Consider the following 20,937-nt stretch of genomic DNA (forward strand, 5'->3'; position numbering starts at 1 on the left):
CCATCTTGGAAATGACTTAAATTCATTTGAATGTGAACTGTCGTCCTCAGTTATGATGGTAATAAGGAAAAATGGAGGACAAAATGGATGGTATTTTACAATTAAAAAATGGCAACATGTTTCTTATTTCATTGTTCCCACAGAACTGGAGAAAAATTACGAGGAAAACGAGAAAAGGTTAGAAGGGAAAGCTCGTCAACTGGATGGCTTGGAAGACAAGATGAGAGCCATCCTCAATGACATCAACAAACAAATACAAATATATAACACGTGCCAGTAGGCCCACATTACATGTCATATATTTTCAGTAATTGGAAGAAAAATACACCTAAAATTGTATTCTTGTAAATGTGTGTACTGACTATAAAAATGTGTTTAGTATAACTTAAATCAGATGTCAAAAGATATGGGATAAATAGATTTTAAATTAAATACTGAGTATATATTTTGTACCCAAGCTGAGGGAGCTGTTTAATTTAATCGGATGCTTATGATAATCTGAATTCAAGCCTTTTAACTTGCTTGAATTTATACCAAAAAAAAGCTGCTGTTTTGAACAGATGAAATATAAATATCATATTTACGCCATTTTTTTACTGCTTATATGAAAAGAAGGCCTGCAAGAAAAGCCTTGTGTATTTATGCAATCAATTTTTCTAAGTTTAAACTCGAATGGTGAGTGTGATGTACAAAACTTGGCAGTATCCTGAAGTATTGAATATATATATAGTTAAGTGTATAACTTATATTCCACTCACATCATACAGTAAAGCATTGGTGTCAAAGTGGCGGCCCGGGGGCTAAATCTGGCCCTCCGTAACATTTTGTGTGGCCCCGGAAAGTAAATCATGAGTGCCGACTTTCTGTTTTAGGATCAAATTAAAATGAAGATTATAGATGTATATTAAATTTCCTGGTTTTCCCTCTTTTAAATTAATAATTGTAATTTTTTAATCCATTTTTTGGTGTTTTTAGTTCAAAAATCATTTTGTAAAATCTAAAAATATATTTTAAAAAAAGCTAAAATAAACATCGTTTTAGATCTATAAAAAACTGAATATTCAGGGATTTTTAATCCAGTTCTTTTAATCATTTCATTCTTTTTTTACAAATCGCTAGAAACCAAAGATGAGTGGAAATAAATACCAAGTAATAATATAATACCTGTGTTGTATGTATTACAGTGCCTTGATCTGTTAAATAAAGGTTGGAAAATAGTTTGTGTGTGTGTAAATATTTATTCCTAAATTTCAGTTTTTTTGCATATATAACCAGATCTGTTTTTTTTACAAAGTACACATAATCTTTAGAAACAAGTGCAGGGCTATGAAAAAAAAACATAGTTTAATACAAAAACATAGGAGACAGGATCGAATTGTTTAGTGTATAAAAAAATACTGCCACCCTCAGTTTACATAGCAACTTCCACGTAACATGCACAGAAAAGGATAAACGTGTGCCTCTTTGTGTCTTTGAAAATCAGCTTTTAATAGTTGGCATCTCAAAGTTTCAACAGATCCACGTGAAAACACGCAAATATTTGGAGCGCACATGTGCGCCACCAAAAAGGCAGGCTTTCTAATCACGTGGTCCCACCATCCCGGAAGTGGCTCGCCTTCTTTACATTTGGCCGGGCAGGATGTTGTCCTAAACAAAGTAAAGGCTACCCCACTGGTTTTGTCACTACCAATGGCACGATTAGGTTAAACGTCTTTTGGCTTTCGTATTTTTTTTTGGACTAAACTTAATCTTCCATTTCTTGTGGGATTTTTTTTCCGAAATGGCCCCTGGATAAGAAAACGGAGACGATTCCAGAAGCATCGCGGGATTGCGAGCAAAAGCCAGGAGCCGAGCGGCCTGCTGTCGCCGTGAAGCGATTAAAGCTTAATACAGCAATAATAATTATTATATAATAATTCAGCAATTGGTAAGTTAGATGAATCCACTCCCATATCAAAACAATCGCTTGTCCTTAAATGACCGCATAACCTTCCCCATTTGTGCCAGTGTAAAAAAATGAGGCTAGCATTAGCTTTAGCGACTGCTAATGCCATTAAGCGATTGCTTGTTTTGCTTACGACAGCAAAAATCAGGCTTGGGTATTCGATTAAAAACATTTAGATGAACATTAGGGACTAATATCTGTTTGTAACACATTTCGTCAATTTAAATTTAATGCGGTAGAGTTGCATGCAGTGTCACTGTGTCGATGTTTTGTAATGACGCCATGCTGTTTACCCATGACCGCAAAATATAATTGGAGGACATGGTAAACACGATCTTTGTTTAAAAAAAGGTCAATATCAACAAAGCAAGGCAAAAAGAGTTGAAAGCTGAACTGTTGCCTTCGTCATTTAATTCGGTAGTAGTGGATTTCCAAGCCTTAACAACCATAACAAAGGCTCTTGCTGTTGTTTGAGCACATTTTCCCAGCCAGTGTTGTTACATCAGAAATGTCTCATAGTGCACGATTCTTTGTCAGACAAGTTCATTATTATACAATAAGAATTAAGGATGTTTAATGCACAAATACTGCATTACTAAATGTATGTCCAGTTATAATAATAATCGGACATAGGCTTTGTCATCATCATTGACTTGACAAAAGCCTAATTGTCATCATACCCAGAAACTGTGTATGACAAAATTGGAAGTGCTTCTCCATAAGGGACGTTTTCCTGGAAAAAGACCCAAATAAGTATTAATTTCATAATTTGGCATTCTTCCGTGATGGGTACATCGCAAGGGGATCACTTACCTTCAGTCAGCCAGTAGGAGGCAGATCACCGCCCAACGTCTTTGATGTTGCCTCACCCTGAAGTTATTACACAGAAGGGATTGTGCGTCGTGCTACCGCAAGTTTAGACTCCTGATGGCTGTAGGAAAAAACTGTCCTTAAGCCTATTTGTTGGTACTTTGTGAGACCTTTTGCGTCTGCCAGAGGGCAGCAGCTGTAACAGATTTTGACCAGGGTGGTATGGGTCCCAGATGAGGTAATGAGGGCTGGCAATGTCTTCCAATGAGGGCAGAGAGCCGATGATCTTCTGGGCAGTCTTAATCACTCTCTGCATGGCCTTTTTGTCTGCTGCCGTGCTACCAGTGTACTAGACTGTGATGTATGCTAGGATGCTCTTCACAGTGGCTCTATAGAAGGTCACTAGAAGCTTAGTGTCCAAGTTGTTCCTCTGCTATACATTGATTACTCGGTTTTGGCTTCCGCTTACGTGATTGGACTCTTTGCACAAAAACTAACTAATTAACTAACCTTGTCCAAAAGCTACTAAGTTGTCAAAAGAAAATGGCTTGATTCCTAATATCGCGTTTCCAGAACTGACAGTCATTGTGGGAAAGTTTCAGGTTCTAATATTGATTGTTTGTGTCTTTACTCTCTTCCCGATGCATTAGCTTCCATTCCCCCCCATTACCCTTCCTGATTCTGTTCTGAGAGAAGTCAGACCAGTATCATCGCCAAGATAGCTGGGCCAGGCAGGAAGCGACACACCTCAGATCCAGACCCCAGCAGCAGCGGTAGTGAGTCCGGCGACAGGCGGCCCCTTGGCACCAAACATCTGAAGATGTCCAGCAACAGTGGTAATGGGGCCGCAGGCCGACGCGGCGGGGCTGTGAATCAGCAGAGGGGAGGAGGCGACCATGTCTCCGAGCTGGCCTCAAGTGCCAGTAAGAAGAAGCAGAAGGACAGAGCTAACCAGGAGTCCAGAGAGGCCAAGAGAGCTGCTGCTGCTGCTGCAGAAGTGGATGGAGTCCTTGCAGAAGTCAAAAAAGGTAAGCGGATAATGTATTTGTGGAAGGGAAAGGGGACTATTTTTCAGTGAATTTGGAACAAGTTTATCTTTGAAGTTTTATGTTTATAAATAGTGATGTTTTGTTAAGGCACGTGTATCAAAGTGGCGGCCCTGGGGCTAAATCTGGCTCCCGGCATCATTTTGTGCGGCCCGGGAAAGCAAATGATGAGAGCTGATTTTCTGTTTTCGGGTCAAATTAAAATGAAGAATATAGATGTATATTACATTTCCTGATTTTCAACCTTTTTAAAACAATAATTGTCATTTTTCAATATTTTTTTTCTCAGTTTTTAGTTCAAAAATCATTTTGTAAAATTTGAAAAATATATTTTAAAAAGCTAAAATAAACATGGTTTTAGATCTATAAAAAATGTGTTTTCAGGGATTTTAATACAGTTCTTTAAATCCCTTTCAAAAAACAAAAATCGAAATATTGTATCAAAAATGGTCCGACCCACGTTAAAGCAGCCCGCCAACCAACCCGAGTCCGACACCCTTGGTATACAATATAACCCATGACAAAAAATATCGAATCACTATTCAGGTAGGCCTGTTGCAATAGAACATTTTAGTGTTGTTATTGTTAATATTGTTGATATTGTTTACATATATTAAAATGATCTGTTACTCTAAATTGACTGATCAGCATATTTGCTCCAATACAAGAGATGTCAATTCATACGAAGTAGGAGTTTATTATTTATTTTTAGAAGCTACATCATGTTTATTTTGTGCATCTGTGCTGAGCACGTGTTTATTGTAGGAGAGAAAAGCTACCCAGAGAGGCTAGCGCAGGGGTGTCAAACTCCCTTTGGTCTGCGGGCCGAATACAGCTTAATTTGAGATCAAGTGGGCCGGACCAGTAAACTCATTGCAAAATTACATAGAACTAACAATAAGCCCACTTTTTTCCTTTGTATTAGTCACTAATAATTAGTGCAAAGGATGAGTAAATTATCAAAATGTTTATTAACAGAATTTTCCTTTCACATTATGAACATTATATTATGAACAAGAAGATAACATAAGAACATAAATAAATGTCTTCATGTTGTCTGCACGTACTAAAACACTGCACCCTCTAGCGGTTAATACAATAACTATAAATTTTTAAAGAAAATTCATTTTTTTTATACAATGCAGCTTTCTCCCCCGGGCCGTACCAAACCACCAGACGGGCCTTATCCGGCCCGCGGGCCGTATGTTTGACACCCCTGGGCTAGGGTGTTCCTCCTGACATTTAGAAGAGAGATAGAAATGTAGTGGGGGTAGGGGGGAGATTGAAGGCTCTTAAATTGTGTTGCAGGCTAAATAGGGTACACCCTTGAAGCTGGCACTTCATACGGTAATGTTCAGCCTGTTGCTCCTCATGAATGTTTGGTAGTTAATTTGTACCCACCAGTGTCATTCTGGTCTCACCGGTTTTATGAACAGTACTTTAATTATGGACATTATTATTCGTCCGTCTCACTTAGAAAATTGTTTTAATTATTGGCATATTTTGGTGGCAGATTTTAAAAATAACTTGAGTTGGCAAAGGGAAGGATCTCTTTCTACTTTTCTTGTTTTGATAGACTTGATGCATGTTTATTGTGATTTGCTTTGTGTTTTTTTTTAGATATTTTTGTCGATTGGAAACAAAATGCGAATGAAGTGATCATCAAGTTGAGATGTGGAGAAAGTGTTCAGAAGTTGGAAGATGTCAACACAACTTTTACTGATACACACTGCTATGTGCATTTCTCAGGTAAGGTTATCTTAATCTTACATGAATATATATTGAGTTTAAATTAAACCTAGACTTTCTTAGGGTTTTGCACCTGTCAGAAAAGTTGAATATATAAATGTAAATGTTTGCCAAATCATTTTTAAAACATGATTTCTGACCAAATTGGGGGTTGGCAGTGTTTTATTGTATAGATCAATTTGTTCTGTATCACAAAAATAGACTGAAAACCCAAAGATATGTTCATTGTTCAAAAACCTAATAATATCAGTGTACATAATGCTAAAGCATAAAATCTAAAGAGTCGTTGATATTTTTTATTTTACATTAATTTGCAGAATCTTCTAGATCACAGGTGTCAAAGTGGAGGGGCGGGGGCCAAATCTGGCCCGCCGCATCATTTTGTGCGGCCCGAAAAAGTAAATCAATAATTGCAATATTTTCAATCCAATTTTATTTCTTTTGTGTTTTTAGTCCGAAGTGCATTTTTTATTATCTATAAATAAATGTATAGATATTTTCCACTTTATGATTCAACATAATTAAATAGATTTTGTTTCCATTTGAAATAAAAAACATAATTAAAAGAAATTTCCATTACTAATAAAAAAAAGCTCATATAAACATTGCTTTAGATCTATAAAAATTGACTATTTAGGGCTTTTTATCCAGTTCTTTTAATCTTATTATTTAAAAAATTATTCTCTATATTACATCTAAAATGGTCCGGCCCATATGAAACGAAGTTGACGTTAATGCGGCCCGCAAACCAAGTTTTTGACACCCCTGTTCTAGATAATCAGCACACATAAATTGTTTTAATTCTCGTTGAATTACTAATTATTCTTTCGCTTCAGCTTGTATCTCCACCCCGAATTTGCATACTATATTTTTAGTTATAAAGTGTTACACCGTTGTCTTAATATTTTCAAGTTTTACAATATTTGTTTTCTGCATCAGATGGTCGTGAGTGGTCATGCCAATTGCAGGAGGAAATAGAGGCTTCTTGTAGTAGAGTACAATACAAAGAAAAAGGTGGCTTTCTGCTACTCATTCTGCATAAGAAGATTCCTATTCACATTTGGCCTTCACTAAAAGTGAGTTAAGAGTAAATTGAACTTTTAAGTTAGCATCATATATGTCTTAACCTTTTTTTTATTGCCTTCTTTAAGTCCAACAAAAAAGACAAAGAAGTGGGACCCACACCGACCAAAAATGTCTTGGTGTCGGAACCAAGGTCTGTAGCCTCAGAGTCATCAGAGTGTCTGAAGTTGCCCTCCCTGTTGGCACACCATCAATCTCAGGATACCCCTTCCCCCTCATGTACTGCATCAAAAAACAGCGGGAACAAAACTGAGCGTGGTGTCAAGCGCCATTTAAAAAGCAAACAACCATCGGACAAGAAATCATCAACAGATTCTGTGGTAGACACATTTGGAGCACGGAGTCCACCAGCTACTTCTTGTATGCCACTTCCTGCTAAGAACGGCAAACTCCAGCCCCAAGAGCCCAGTAGTGCAAAGTGTACCATTGGCAATCTTTCTAGGAACAGCAAGGAGGCTAAGTCTCTTAGTAAGGGTCACATGGACTCAGCTCAGATTGAAACGTCAAATGTACAACCAACTGCCACCGAACTACGTCAAACACCAGGAAGAAATGGAGACAGGAATATCGACCAATTTGTTTGTGAACAGAGGAGCGCTGTTTCAAACATGATTGAGGTTAGTATGGATATTTTGTTATATGCAGACATGTTTTTTTTCTTAAGAGGCTCAACAAACTACAAATTTTAGATGTAATTGTTTTTTATTAAAATCATATCTATGTCGGTATATGGATATATATATATATATATATATATATATATATATATATATATATATATATATGTTATATATTATCGGGAGCATGCAGAGGGACGGGAACAGGCTGAATAAGCTGGTCAGGAGGGCCAGCTCTGTTCTTGGCTGTCCTTTGTGGAGGAAGCGGGAGAGCGGAGGATGCTGACCAGTATGATGTCCATCATGGACAGCACCTTCCACCCCCTGCATGAGTCTGTGGAGTCCCTCCAAAGCTCTTTCAGCAATAGACTGCTGCAGCCTCATTGCAGGAAGGAGCGCTTCCACAGATCCTTCCTCCCATAAGCTGTCAGGCTCTTTCACAAAAAAATGGCTGTGTTAAGACTTACCGTATGCATACATGTACATCTATCTGTATGTATATTTTTATATATCTGCTCATACATGTTTATATATATATATATATATATATATATATATATATATATATATATATATATATATATATATATATATATATATATATATATATATATATATATATATATATATATATATATATATATATATATATATATATATATATATATATATATATATATATATATATATATATATATATATATATATATATATATATATATATATATATATATATATATATATATATATATATATATATATATATATATATATATATATAGGAAACACGCTTATTTATTTATATTTTTATTTATGTATTAACTTACTTATTACCTATATTTATGTCTAAAATGTCTTTCCTATTTCTGCATCCTCACCCTCTTGCTACTGTGACAACAACATTTCCCGAATATGGGATGTATAAAGTTATCCAATCCGATGAAAAACACTTGAAAATGCAATTCTGCTTCTAATGATTTTTTTTGTTTATGTTTAGGAGGCAGATGAACAATATAAGACATCAGACACACAGAAGAGATCCTCTGAAACTGCTGATAGTGAAAAACAACCTGAGGTTCCTGTAAGCACAAGTGGCTCCCGGAAAACTATGGACTTAAAAAAACGTGTTGACTCAGGCTCTCTAGAAAGGAGTACTGACAACACTAAAACTGAGTCAGAAAAAAAGGCTCAGCTTCACGAATCGATGCAAGATACACAAACCGACCAGCAGGTTGTTTCAAGAGGCGCAACCCAACGAGAGCAATCACCCTCTCTGACTCGTATTCAAGGAAGCTGTGAAGGAGAAGAAAAGCGTGACCAATCCAAAGAAGAACCACCGTCAAGCAAAATACAGGAAGGTTAGTCTTGGCATTATTGAGCCTTTTCTGGGGCTGTTTATTTTTGCATTAAACCTTTATGTTTGAATTTAACGATGCAAATGACTTCACCTTAGCCCCAGAGCCGATGGTAAACTTACAGTCTGTGAAGAATGACTCGTACGAGAAAGGCACAGATTTGATGGTGGTGAATGTCTACATGAAGGGCATCTGTAGGAACACATCAAGGGTCATTTTCAGGGAGCAGGATTTTACTCTCATCTTCCAGACAAGGTATTTTCTCAATGGAAGTCATACAAAGGCTATTTGCCTCCCTACTTTTCAGTAAATAATTTCTGAATGAACCAATGACAAAGCCTTTTTTAATGTCTTTTTTTTAATAGTGACGCTCACTTTCTTCGGCTTCACCCAGACTGTGGACCAAACACAGTCTTCAAGTGGCAGGTCAGACTCAGGTAAGCCTTTTCATTGTGACCTGACCTAATTAGAGATTAATTTGAAAATAAGGAGGGGAAAAAAAGTAAACGCAACCCAATTGCAATCAATAAAATCACAAATATAGTGTTCCCTCGCTACTTCACGGTTCAGGCACCGCAGATTTAGAGCTTTTCGTTTTATTTGGGGGGGGGATATAAATATTACATTGAGATAATATATTTTACAGTTTTTTTGTTATAACATGTATTTCACTCTCTACCCGTATTCTATATGGTGTACTGTATACAGTGGGGGGATAAAAAATTAAATTAAAATTAAGCATTTTTGAAGGGGCATCCCTACTTCACAGAAATTCACTTATTGCGGGTGGTCCCGGTCCCCATTAACCGCGATGACCGAGGGAACACTGTAACACACTTTAAGCCGGGCACTCTGAACTTCCATAAAAATGTAACATTTTAGAATGTTGGAAAATGATTATAGTGCTTTAAAATATATTTTTTAATTTAACAAAAACTAAATGCAGGAACCATGAACCATGTTGGAACCAACAGTTGTCTATAATATTTAGATTTTTGTCTTTTGTCTACATATCATTACTAATGACAACCACTTGTCCATTCTGCCTTTTTATTCTAACATATCCATGACTCTCTGCCAATGCCTCCTTCAGGAATCTGATACAGCCCGACCAGTGCTCATACTCCTTCACTGTATCACGAGTCGATATTAACCTAAAGAAGAGACACAGCCAACGTTGGGAGGGTCTAGAGGCCCCCGCCACACAAGGCAAGCTTCTACTTGGCAAAGATTTTGAACTCCAATGTATGAAAACACATGAAAAACAATGTAAAACAAATTGTGAAAAAATAAATGGAGATTGGGCAGTTCAACCAGACCTTGCCCCAGTTTTTCAAGTGATCCACAGAAAGTGCATTATGAACGTTACCTTCATTATAATTCTGTTACATTACAAGAGCCTTCTCTAACCACAAGGCCCATTGTCCTTTGTTTAAGGTGCAGTGGGTGGTGCCAAGGTGGCTGTGCCCTCGAGTCCCGCCTGCACAGAAAAGAGCCAACCAGGCAGTAGCCAGCACAGTTTACCCACCAAGGAAGAGCCCCCAAGGGTCGGTGAAGAAAAGCCAAAGGCCCCTAAAGCTCCATCCAGAGTAGACGATAGTGGTTTGGAAACCATGAGTCCTCGTACAGTCTCGGACCATGTCGCCATAACCAAGTCAGAACCTACTGTCATGGCTGTAAGATAGTTTTTTTTCATGTTCAGAATGATAAATTATTTCCCAAGTGTATGTTAAAGTGTTCATTTTGTAATTCTGTTCTGTTTTTTCGTTGCAGCCCAAGCCAACCTGTATGGTGCAACCCATGACACATCAACTCTCTGTTAGTAATGAGCACCATGAGGATGAGGAGGAGAAGAAGGTCTGTCTCCCTGGTTTCACAGGATTAGTCAACCTTGGAAACACTTGCTTTATGAACAGTGTCATCCAATCCCTTTCCAACACTAGAGAACTCAGGGATTACTTTCATGGTAAAGAATGAGTTCTACCACAAGTCAATTTTGTCATCATTTTACACAAAGGCCATACACGTGGTTTTCCATCCCGATTCCAAATGTACTCTTTTTTTTATTTTTTTATCTCCTTTAGATCGAGGATTTGAATCAGAAATCAACTGCAATAATCCGCTAGGAACTGGAGGCCGGCTAGCTATAGGCTTTGCAGTCTTGCTAAGAGCCCTTTGGAAAGGAACGCATCATGCCTTTCAGCCCTCAAAGCTAAAGGTTTGGATGCCAGTTATGTATTTAAGTGTTTACCTCCCTCCTTCTGTATGCCTTTGATTTAACTTAACTTCTCTTTGCAGGCAATTGTGGCCAGTAAAGCCAATCAGTTTACAGGCTATGCCCAGCATGATGCCCAAGAATTTATGGCGTTTTTGCTTGATGGCCTCCATGAGGACTTGAATCGCATTCAGAATAAGCCCTACACGGAGACTGTGGACTCTGATGGCCGCTTAGATGAGGTTGGTTTAAGGATCTTTGAATGTTCATGATTAACTCTTACTACCGTATTTTCACAACTATAAGACGCATTTAAAATTCTTACATTTTCTCCAAAATAGACAGTGCACCTTATAATCCAGTGTGCCTTATATATGGAAAAAACAGAAAACCAAAAACGAAAAATCACCACTGTCGGATATTAAAAAAACACAAACGCCTGAACTGAAACAATACTGTTAAATATGCAGATGCCATCTTAGTTTACAACATCTTCCATCATATAGCTCCTCCCCCACTGCAAGATTTTATACAAAAAAATCCAAAACATCAACAATGGCTGGCTCTAGAGGTGACTGTGTAGTGAGTACTTCATACCTGGAAGTCAATAGCAATTACCGTATTTTCACGACTATAAGGTGCACTTAAAAGTCTCACATTTTTTCCAAAATAGACAGTGCGCCTTATAATACAGTGCGCCTTATAATACAGTGCGCCTAATATATTTAAAAAAATGTAATTCATTGAGGGTGCGCCTTATAATGCGGTGTGCCTTATAGTCGTGAAAATACCGTATTTAATAAAGCACCTATTCAAGGAGATGTTGAATGTAATGAAATGATAATTTTGGTAGGACACAGCTTGATGAATTTGATAATACATTGTTTAACTTTGCAGGTGGTTGCAGAGGAGGCATGGCAGAGGCACAAGATGAGAAATGACTCATTCATAGTGGACCTCTTCCAAGGCCAGTTCAAATCTAAGCTTGTCTGTCCTACATGCTCCAAGGTAATACTTTTCTTTGCATCCAAATTTGAAGTAACAGTCATTCCACATTTATTACAGTCTCCTCTTATCTTCCATTTTAGGTCTCTATAACATTCGACCCTTTCCTTTATTTACCTGTCCCATTGCCACAAAAACAAAAGGTGCTTTCAGTTTTCTACTTTGCCAAGGAACCGCATAGAAAACCCATTAAGGTGAGATTTCTTACAGAAGGCCTTGCAGTAGGCCTTACAAAATGTACATATATCTCAAACAAAACATTTTCCTTCTTTTTCTCAATTCATGTGTCAGTTTTTGGTGAGTGTAAGTAAGGAAAACTCCAGCACTGCAGAGGTCCTTGACTCCATCAGCAAGAGTGTTCGGGTCAAACCTGAAAACCTCAGACTTGCTGAGGTTTGATTCCTTTTTTTTTAATAATAGTTTGTCATGTTTTTTTTTTGATTTTACCATAATGACCCTTAATTATCAATAATTTTCCTTTGACTCAGGTGGGGAAAAACTGCTTCCAGCGAATGTTTTTGCCCTCCCATTCCCTGGACACTGTGTCTTCCTCAGACATGTTGTTTTGCTTCGAGGTTCTTTCCAAAGATCTAGCAAAGGAGCGAGTGGTGTTGCTCCGAGTTCAGCAGGTAACAAAAACTGCATGTCTCTAAAACAGGGGTGTCAAACATACAGCCCGCGGGTCGGATCCGGCCCGTCAGGTGGTTTGGTATGGCCCGGGGAAGAAAGCTGCATTGTATAAAAAATATGAAGTTTCTTTAAAATGTGTAGTTCTTGTATTATCCGCTAGGGAGCGCAGTGTTTTAGTACGTGCAGACAACATGAAAGCAACACTGCGGCGGAACTAAGACCACCTTGACCTGGTAAAAGGTTGTTCATAATATATTGCTCATAATGTAAAAGGAAAATTCTGTTAATAAACATTTTGATAATTTACTCATTCTTTGCACTAATTATTAGTATTAGTGACTAATACAAAGTAAAAAAGTGAGCTTATTGTTAATTCTATGTCATTTTGCGATGAGTTTACTGGTCCGGCCCGCTTGATCTCAAATTAAGCTGTATTCGGCCCGCAGACCAAAGTTTGACACCCCTGCTCTAAAACCTTTATGCATTAAATGTTTGGTTCTGTCACACAAATTGTTTTTATTTGAATTTCCAGAGACTGCAGGTTCCAAATATCCCCATTTCAAAGTGTGCCTCCTGCCTTAAGCCTCCGGTCTCTGATGAAGACAAATTGAAGCGCTGTACTCGCTGTTATAGTGTTGGCTATTGCAATCAGTGAGCTGTTTTCATACTGTAGCACATCATGAATTTAATGCTCATGCCGTATTGCAATCATCATTTTATCGTTGTGCTTTCTGTACCCTCTCAGAGGCTGTCAAAAGACCCATTGGCCCAATCACAAGGGGCATTGTCGACCCAACACTGAAAATGTAGGTCTGCCCTTCCTAGTTAGTGTATCTGAGTCCCGTTTGTCCTACAGCCGCCTCACTCAGCTCCTACACGGCTACTCCAGGTAGAAAATCATACTTTTTCCCATGCCATTATTCAAAATGCACCTATTTCTTAAAAGAACAAGTGTTTGGGATATATTTGCAACTATTCCACACTTGATACTGCTGTGATTATTCGTCGTCTTTGATTATTAAGACAAGTGTAGTATTCCAACCTTGAATGTTTTATTATTTTCTCCCTAATCTCCTGCAGATTTTCAGTCAATGTGTTCCAGCCCCCTTTCCAGTCAGGCAGGACATCCCCTGAAATATCTCCAGCACTTGCAATGCAACCAGCAGCTTCTCTAGGTGGACCAAGTTCAGGAGATGAAGCCATGGGTGGAAGCAGTAGTGTAGAACAAAATGAATCCAGATCTGAGAAAGGCACTCCAATGCTTGATTCACGGAAACTACAGACCTGGACTCCGGTCCTTGACTCCGGTGACACGGTGTCCCTTACTCAGTCCCAGACTTCTCCTTCTACCACACATACGTCAGACTCTGGGTTTTCAGAGTCCATCTCATCTACTTCCTCTGGCTCTATTGACACCCATGTTGAAAAAGAAACCTCCTGTGAGAAGGCGGTACGACCAGAAGGTAATGGATGTTCTTTTATTTATTTATTTTTTTGCGTCCACAATTATTTTAATGCCTCATTGCCATTCCATTTTTTTTTACAGCTGCAGTAGCAGGCTACCAGCAACCTAATGATGCAACTTCAGGGCATGCGGGTCAGTTCTACATTATTCTGCAGGATTCTAACAAGGAGCAAAGACTGGATGAGAAAGGTATGAGCCATATTTTGGATTTTCTGTTAGCCTTAAAAAAACATTGTTATGTAGCCAAAAACTACAAGTTCAATTTTTTTTCAGAAAATTCATCGGACAATTATAAGAAACGGAATACAGATTTTCGATTTTGATTGTTTTGAACCACCTTTTTTACAGAGGACTTACTGGTTGACCTCCCTGATGATGCGACCGTGGAGCTTGTGTGGAAAAACAACGAGCGTCTGAAGGAGTACGTTCTAGTGAGCTCCAAAGAACTAGAATATGAGGAGGATCCTAGTTCTTTGAGTGAGACAGCCAGGGCAGGGCATTTCACTTTGGAGCAGTGTCTCAACCTCTTCACCAGGCCAGAGGTGCTGGCACCAGAAGAAGCATGGTACGGTTCTTCAAAATTTGGTAGAATTGAAAACTGTCACATTTTCACCATGGATCAATGGTGGTCCCCGGACGTTTCGTCGAATAAACGTTTTGTCGAATAGACGTTTCGTCGAATAGACGTTTCGTCGAATAGACGTTTCGTCAAATAGACGTTTCGCCGAATAGACGTTTCGCCGAATAGACATTTCGTCGAATGGACGTTTGATTTTAATTTTGAGAGCGAGAGATTACCTGATTGATCGCTTTCAACAGTACTCTCTCTCATGATAATAATTTTGAGAGCGAGCAAATCCGGCGACTAAATGTCCGTTCGACGAAACGTCCGGGGACCAAATGTCCGGTCACGATCGATGGTATATTTAGTTAATATTATTTTTTTATCCCTTTTTAAAGGTACTGTCCAAAGTGCCAGCAGCACCGTGAGGCCTCCAAACAGCTATTACTATGGCGACTACCTAACATTTTGATCATACAACTCAAGCGCTTCAGCTTTAGAAGTTTTATCTGGAGAGACAAGATTAACGACATGGTCGACTTCCCTGTCAGGTGACTGAATATCTATTGAGCATAGTTGTCTGCCTTTTGCCATGTTGATTCAATTCTCAAAAATTTTATCTTATAGGAATCTCGATCTAAGTAAGTTCTGTATTGGCCAGAAGGATGAGTTGCAACATCCGCCTATCTACGACTTGTATGCAGTCATCAACCACTATGGGGGAATGATCGGTGGTCACTATACTGCCTACGCTCGTCTTCCGAGTGACAAAAATAGCCAACGCAGTGATGTTGGTGGGTTAATTTATTGTTAACTCAATTTCTCCATGTTATTGTTTGTGTTTCTCATTCTCAAACCTATGTCTCATCTCACACAGGTTGGCGTTTATTTGATGATAGTACTGTAACCATGGTGGAAGAAAGCCAGGTGGTAACGCGTTATGCCTACGTCCTTTTCTATCGACGTCGGAATTCGCCTGTGGAGAGGCTGCCACGTTTCCTCAGGCCCGTTGGGGCAGATTCTCCACCTTCAATGGGAGCAACCACCAGTCAGGTGAGGGCACCGTATTAAACTGTGTGCTAGGTTCGTATGGGTCCTTGAAATCCTTGAAAATCCTTGAAAATGTTACTGATGTTTTCAATGTTTGAAAACGACTTTACTTTTGCATACACTTCTTCAAAATGCTTGTTAGGCACATAATATTTCTCTGCACTCTGACTTAAAATATAAATTCTTATGAATGTTAAAATAAATTTGCTTCATCGCTGCTGCTGCCTGGCCGTTCTGAAGTTGTTTTCTCTTGATGTCGTACGTCACATTGCTTCTCCTAAGAGTACCGTGCAAATTTGCAGGAAGACTTTGTGGCATATTGGCACAAATTGGGCAGTTGAATGCGCCCAACCATCCACACTAATTCATTGATGGGTGTAGATGTGTCCAATGATAAACTTAGACCCGTGTTGTACAATGTACATGTGAGAGTAGCATTCTTGTGCTCAAGTCGACTCGACTCTATACCCTATGTCTGACAGACCCGTTTTCTATCCTTTCTAGAGGGTTTTACTTTTTCTTTTTATAATTGTTATTTGGCTTAACCAAACAACACTAGGTCATTAGTCAATGAGAATTTACCGTGTGTGGTTTTGGGTCCTCATTGATCTGTATGACTTCCATGAAATTCCAAGTTTTGTGTGTGGTTTCATATTGGCAAAGCCTCTATCTTGGCAGATTTGCATTCATGTTTGTTTTTGTAGTCGTTTCTATGTTAACCTTGTTGTCGTGTTGAATTCTTGATCCTGGTTTGCTGAAAACAAAATGGGAAATGCATACAGGCCGAGTGTTTAAAACAACTGGCTGACCAGAAATAGCCAATAGGAAAGTTTGACATGATAACCTTTCGCTCGATGTGCTTTCTTCTGATTAGTTGAATTTTTAATGTGATCTGCAGACGTGTTTATTATAGCTACAAACACTCAATGCTGCTGTGAATGTCCCCTTTCCACAAATAAAATCAATGGGTCACCGCTCAGAGTGGCAAAGGGTGAGATTTGCCACGTATAGACCCTTACCCAAAATAGAAACTTGCTCTAGTTCACAAACTTAGAATGCGTTCAACAATGGACCTGCTTACGTGGTGATATCTTGCCATTTTAGCGTATGAGTACACACAAGTCATTCCAGAGGAAGCCTTAACAAAAGTGCTTTGTATAAGTTTCCCAACCTTTAGGACGCTCTTTCACACTGCTCCCCCGCTAAGATGAATGATATCTCAATGCAATTTGTTTGAAATAGTATTTTTGGGATGATATTTAACTATCCACCTTCCTGATAAAACTATTACTTAAGTCATTTTCTTGGCTTTCTTGAGCAACAATAGAAAATAAATGCATTTGTGCTTGGGACTAAATAGTCTTGCTGGGTTACTGCTGCTTAGTTCTATGGTATTATTATGTGTGCACCTTGCATTTGCCTTCATCTTGTGCTTTGCTGCAGAATCCTTTCACACTGAGCTCCTTGCCTATACTGCAAAGGTGTCAAACTTGGTTTGGTTCGCGGGCCACATTAACATCAACTTGATTTCATATGGGCCAGACCATACAGATATATATATTTTTTTGAGATATAAAACTGTTTATTTGAACTTTTTTTTAGTGAGGGAAAACCTCGAATAATTTGTTTTTCATTTGAAATGGAAATATTTTTTTAGTTATATTCAATATTAAAGTGGAAAACCGAAAATATTTTATATTTATTTATTTTTAGATTTTACAAAATGCTTTTTAAGCCAAAAACGCAAAAGAAATGGAAACAAAATTGCAATTATTGATTTAAAAAAGGGAAAATCAAGAAATATAATATCTATAATCTTCATTTGAATTTGATACCAAAACCAAAAGTTTACACTCATCATTTACTTACTCGGGCCGCACAAAATGATGCGACGGGCCAGATATGGCCCCCGAGCCGCCACTTTGACACCTGTGCTCTACTGTAACAATACCTTTTAAAGTCCTTTACTTGTGAAAGAGTCCCCAAAGAAAGTCACGGGCCTCTGTGGTTCCTGATCCAGCACGAACAGTTTATTTAATGAAGTTTCTGCTCAAACCAATACCACGTCTTGAATTAATAGGCTCATTTTTGTCCCATAGCAAATGGCTTGAGTGTTTAAAAGTGATGAGGCCCTGCACAATTCTTTCTTTATTGCTCTTCCGTTCTCTAGCATATCTAGAGTCCTTTCTTTTTAATTTAGTTTCAAAAATATTTTGATCACTTCCATACTAAACTATTTGCTGCCATTCAAAATAGTAAGCAAATGAGCAATAATTTCTCTGACTCCATGCGGAATTGCCTAAGTCAAATCCTAATGATTTGTCAGGCTACACCTTTTCCCAGAAGTTGATACCAGTTTCCGCCAATCGCAGGCCTCTCAAATATGGCGGGAACTGGAAGAAGAGGAGGACACTCGTGAGGAAAGCCCTCGGGAAGTTTTCTTCTCGGGCCTGAGACGACAACAAGCCCAGGGAGGAAGAGATGAGAGAGATCAGGACAGAGCAGAAAGGCATCGTCAACGCACGGAAAGAACTTCAGATTGTCATGACGAAGATCGTGCACGATACTTTGTTCTAGGAACCCTCGCGGCCATCTTTGCCCTTTTGGTCAATTTCGTCTACCCTCTTCTTTCCAAATTGACCTGGACTTAGACTCAATGGCTTGGGATAAATGTTTAGTTTAGAAGGAAGGCATCTCAGTTTTAATACTACATTACACGCTTCAAAATCATGTACTAAAACAATTGAAATATTTGTAAAAAATTAACTACCGTATTTTCTCGACTATAAGGAGCACCACATGTAAAGGCGCACCCTCAATGAATGACACATTTTAATTTTTTTCTACATATAAAGCACACTGGATTATAAGGTGCCCTGTCTATTTTGGAGAAAATTTAAGACTTAAGTGCGCCTTATAGTCGTGAAAATACAGTATATAGCACATTTTATAAGTGGTTGTAATAATAGATATACAACTTATTAGCAGATTTATAGGTTCACCAATAGGTATTCCTAAATTCACCATAAGCAAGCAGATGTACTAGAAGTGACTTTTTTAATTTTAATAAGCCAAGTAAAGCAATGCATTCTTCATTGAAAGCAAATTTATATTATAAATCTAAGACTAATGACACTAACACTGATCTCCCTAACATATGCATTTCTATGCATGTCTTCAGTTTTTTTGTTTTGTTTTGCGGGCGCTTCTTTGCGGTTGATTAACCGAGAGCCTTGTTTCTGTTGAAAGTTACATTTATTGTCTTGATTTAATGCTATAATTTCTGTCCTAATTTTTCAGTAACCCATCGTACTGTTGCCTGTTTTCTGCTTGTGTTTGCATGAGTAAATTGGACAGGCTGGAAACACTGGTTTGCCAATGGATGAGTGAATGAATCATTATTATTTTTTGTTGTGGGTTTACAATGAGACAAAAAATCGATTGTAAAGTCTACATGAGGGTTAGTACGGTGATTCTTGTATAGCAGGGGTAGGGAACCTATGGCTCGAGAGCCATATGTGGCTCTTTTGATGGATGTATATGGCTCTCTGCCTTTTTAAATCATAATTTGTCTTCATTAGACTCTTCTGCATGCATACTCTCATTGATTAGCAACAGTGAAATAATGTTCTCAAAAGAATTCATACTTTTTTTTAACTTTTAAAGTGGTGAAATGAATAATAAATGCTCACATTTTCATGTATTTTTACTTTTAAATTCTGAGTATGGCTCTCAAGGAATAATGTTTGAAAATATGAATTGTTAATGGCTCTCTTCATTAAAGAAGGTTCCCGACCCCTGTTGTATAGATAGAAAATATAAAAAGAATTGTACAATGTATATTTGTAGTTGTATTGATTTCAATGTCTATTTTCTTTACTGACACATTTCTGTTATATCATAAGTTATTAATTTGACTCCTATAATGTATCTATATTCCTTTATTCAAATGTCTTTGTAAATATATACACTTCTGTACATTTTCAAATTAAAAAATAGTATTTTCAAGTACGATCTCATCTATATTTTCCTTGTACTCATTCAACTCGTGACAGAAGATGAAGAAAACCCGCATCAATCATCAACACCACTTTTTTTCTGTTACAGGCAACAAGTCAATCACTATTTGGAGCTGACCTGGACTCTGAAGTTCCATCTCCATTGACCTCAGACGTCCCTGGTGGTGTCTTTACGCATTCTGGGGACTGCGCAACAGCATCTTACAGCAACATGGAGGACGTGGACTAATGGAGGGGAAGCTAAAGTGACCCTAACAACATCTCATGAGGTTACATTCAATTCATAAGGAACTGTTAACATCTTGGACTTGACACATTGGTGCTCATTGCAGTTTTGGAAGATCTGGATTTAAATGACTCAGGCCCTGTTACATTTACTTCTTATACTAACCCGTTTTGGGGGGGATAAAGGGGGTCCGGATGGTGAGCAATTACACTTAACGAGCATATTGAACAGTGTATTGCTTGCAGCTTGCTTCATCATCCCTATGGTTTTTAAATTGAGGTTCTCCATACCCAACTCCTAAGACTACAAGTTCATTTAAAGGGTAATTGACTCCTGCATTAATATATATATTCCTGATGTTGCGCTCAGATATCATTAAATGTATTAGCGTTCTCATGAAATGCAAAATAATGCCACTGGCTTGCAGAAAATGCTGCTGAAATGGTTCCCCATACCTCATGAAAAATTTAGTGGCGCACTCCCACTTTCCCCAATGCACCTTCAAATAAAAACTTCACTGCTGACCAGTTCTGTTTATTTTATTGTGGATAGCATTTTAAGTGATGTGTTTTCTGACTCTTTGTTTTTGTTCTTTTAAGTATTTCTTTAAGTTCAGGTTTGGTTATATTTCTGTGTCAAGGTTGCAATGGAATGAGGATATTGTAGCATCAGATTAAAATGATTAAGAGCTACTTTTTGTAAGGATTACTTTGTTTTGCTTGTTATTACAGTTGTTTTACCTTCTCAACTGGCACAGTTCGGATTTATGTAGCCCTTCAAGAAAGCAGAATTGTCGTTATTTAAAGCAAAAACAGCAAGTCATAACAAATTGCATTTTTTTAGATTGATTTTCATACTTTTTTTTTTTTTACATTTTTTTGGGTTATTTTTTGGGGGGGAAATTTTTGGGGTAATTTGGACTATGCCAGAAGTTTATTTTGAAGCAATGGCGTCCTCTCCCTTGGCTTTTCCAACTTACTGTTGATTTTTCATGGGTTTTTGGACAAAAAAAAATGGTTTCTTATATCCATATTTTTAATTATTTTTCAAACAATCTAACTTTTTATTTGATTTAAGGGAGCTTGATAATGAACATTTGCCTGATTCCTGACGTGGGCAAATAAGTATTATAAATTATAATATACATTTGTGAACTATCT

General features: G+C 37.9%; 2 protein-coding genes across 6 annotated transcripts in view; both read left to right on the top strand.

Moving 5' to 3' along the window:
- Nucleotides 1–588, top strand: part of lamb2 (laminin, beta 2 (laminin S)) — a 42,436-nt gene extending 41,848 nt beyond the window's left edge. The window contains exon 35 of the mRNA XM_077725910.1: nt 144–588. Coding sequence (XP_077582036.1) covers nt 144–280 — 137 coding nt within the window. The 3' untranslated portion in view covers nt 281–588. The remainder of the gene's footprint in view (nt 1–143) is intronic.
- A 983-nt stretch (nt 589–1,571) lies between these two features.
- usp19 (ubiquitin specific peptidase 19) lies at nt 1,572–20,301 on the top strand. Of its 5 annotated transcripts, none has more exons than XM_077714868.1 (26): nt 1,572–1,927; nt 3,406–3,783; nt 5,422–5,550; nt 6,490–6,626; nt 6,702–7,250; nt 8,248–8,608; nt 8,704–8,860; nt 8,971–9,042; nt 9,699–9,850; nt 10,043–10,281; nt 10,379–10,571; nt 10,690–10,823; nt 10,904–11,062; nt 11,718–11,828; nt 11,909–12,019; nt 12,117–12,218; nt 12,314–12,454; nt 12,988–13,106; nt 13,201–13,344; nt 13,536–13,918; nt 14,002–14,109; nt 14,269–14,485; nt 14,881–15,033; nt 15,110–15,276; nt 15,360–15,535; nt 17,905–19,317. In XM_077714868.1, exons 2-26 carry the CDS (start codon nt 3,576–3,578, stop codon nt 18,181–18,183), a joined length of 4,701 nt encoding a protein of 1,566 aa, XP_077570994.1. In that variant the 5' UTR covers nt 1,572–1,927; nt 3,406–3,575; the 3' UTR covers nt 18,184–19,317. The 5 variants fall into 5 exon arrangements, with proteins under 5 accessions (XP_077570994.1, XP_077571003.1, XP_077571011.1 ...); XM_077714877.1 differs by having other exon boundaries at nt 1,573–1,927; nt 9,699–9,814; XM_077714885.1 differs by having other exon boundaries at nt 1,573–1,927; nt 9,699–9,814; nt 10,049–10,281.
- The last annotated feature ends 636 nt before the right edge of the window (nt 20,302–20,937 follow it).

Source organism: Stigmatopora nigra, chromosome 1, assembly GCF_051989575.1.
Source record: "Stigmatopora nigra isolate UIUO_SnigA chromosome 1, RoL_Snig_1.1, whole genome shotgun sequence".
NCBI classification, from domain to species: Eukaryota; Metazoa; Chordata; class Actinopteri; order Syngnathiformes; family Syngnathidae; genus Stigmatopora; species Stigmatopora nigra.

Coding starts and splice junctions, on each gene's coding strand:
- usp19 (XM_077714868.1), top strand. CDS start 3,576: ATGTCCAGCAACAGTGGTAATGGGGCCGCAGGCCGACGCGGCGGGGCT. Junction 5,551..6,489: donor CTGCTATGTGCATTTCTCAG/GTAAGGTTATCT, acceptor TTTCTGCATCAG/ATGGTCGTGAGTGGTCATGC. Junction 7,251..8,247: donor CTGTTTCAAACATGATTGAG/GTTAGTATGGAT, acceptor GTTTATGTTTAG/GAGGCAGATGAACAATATAA.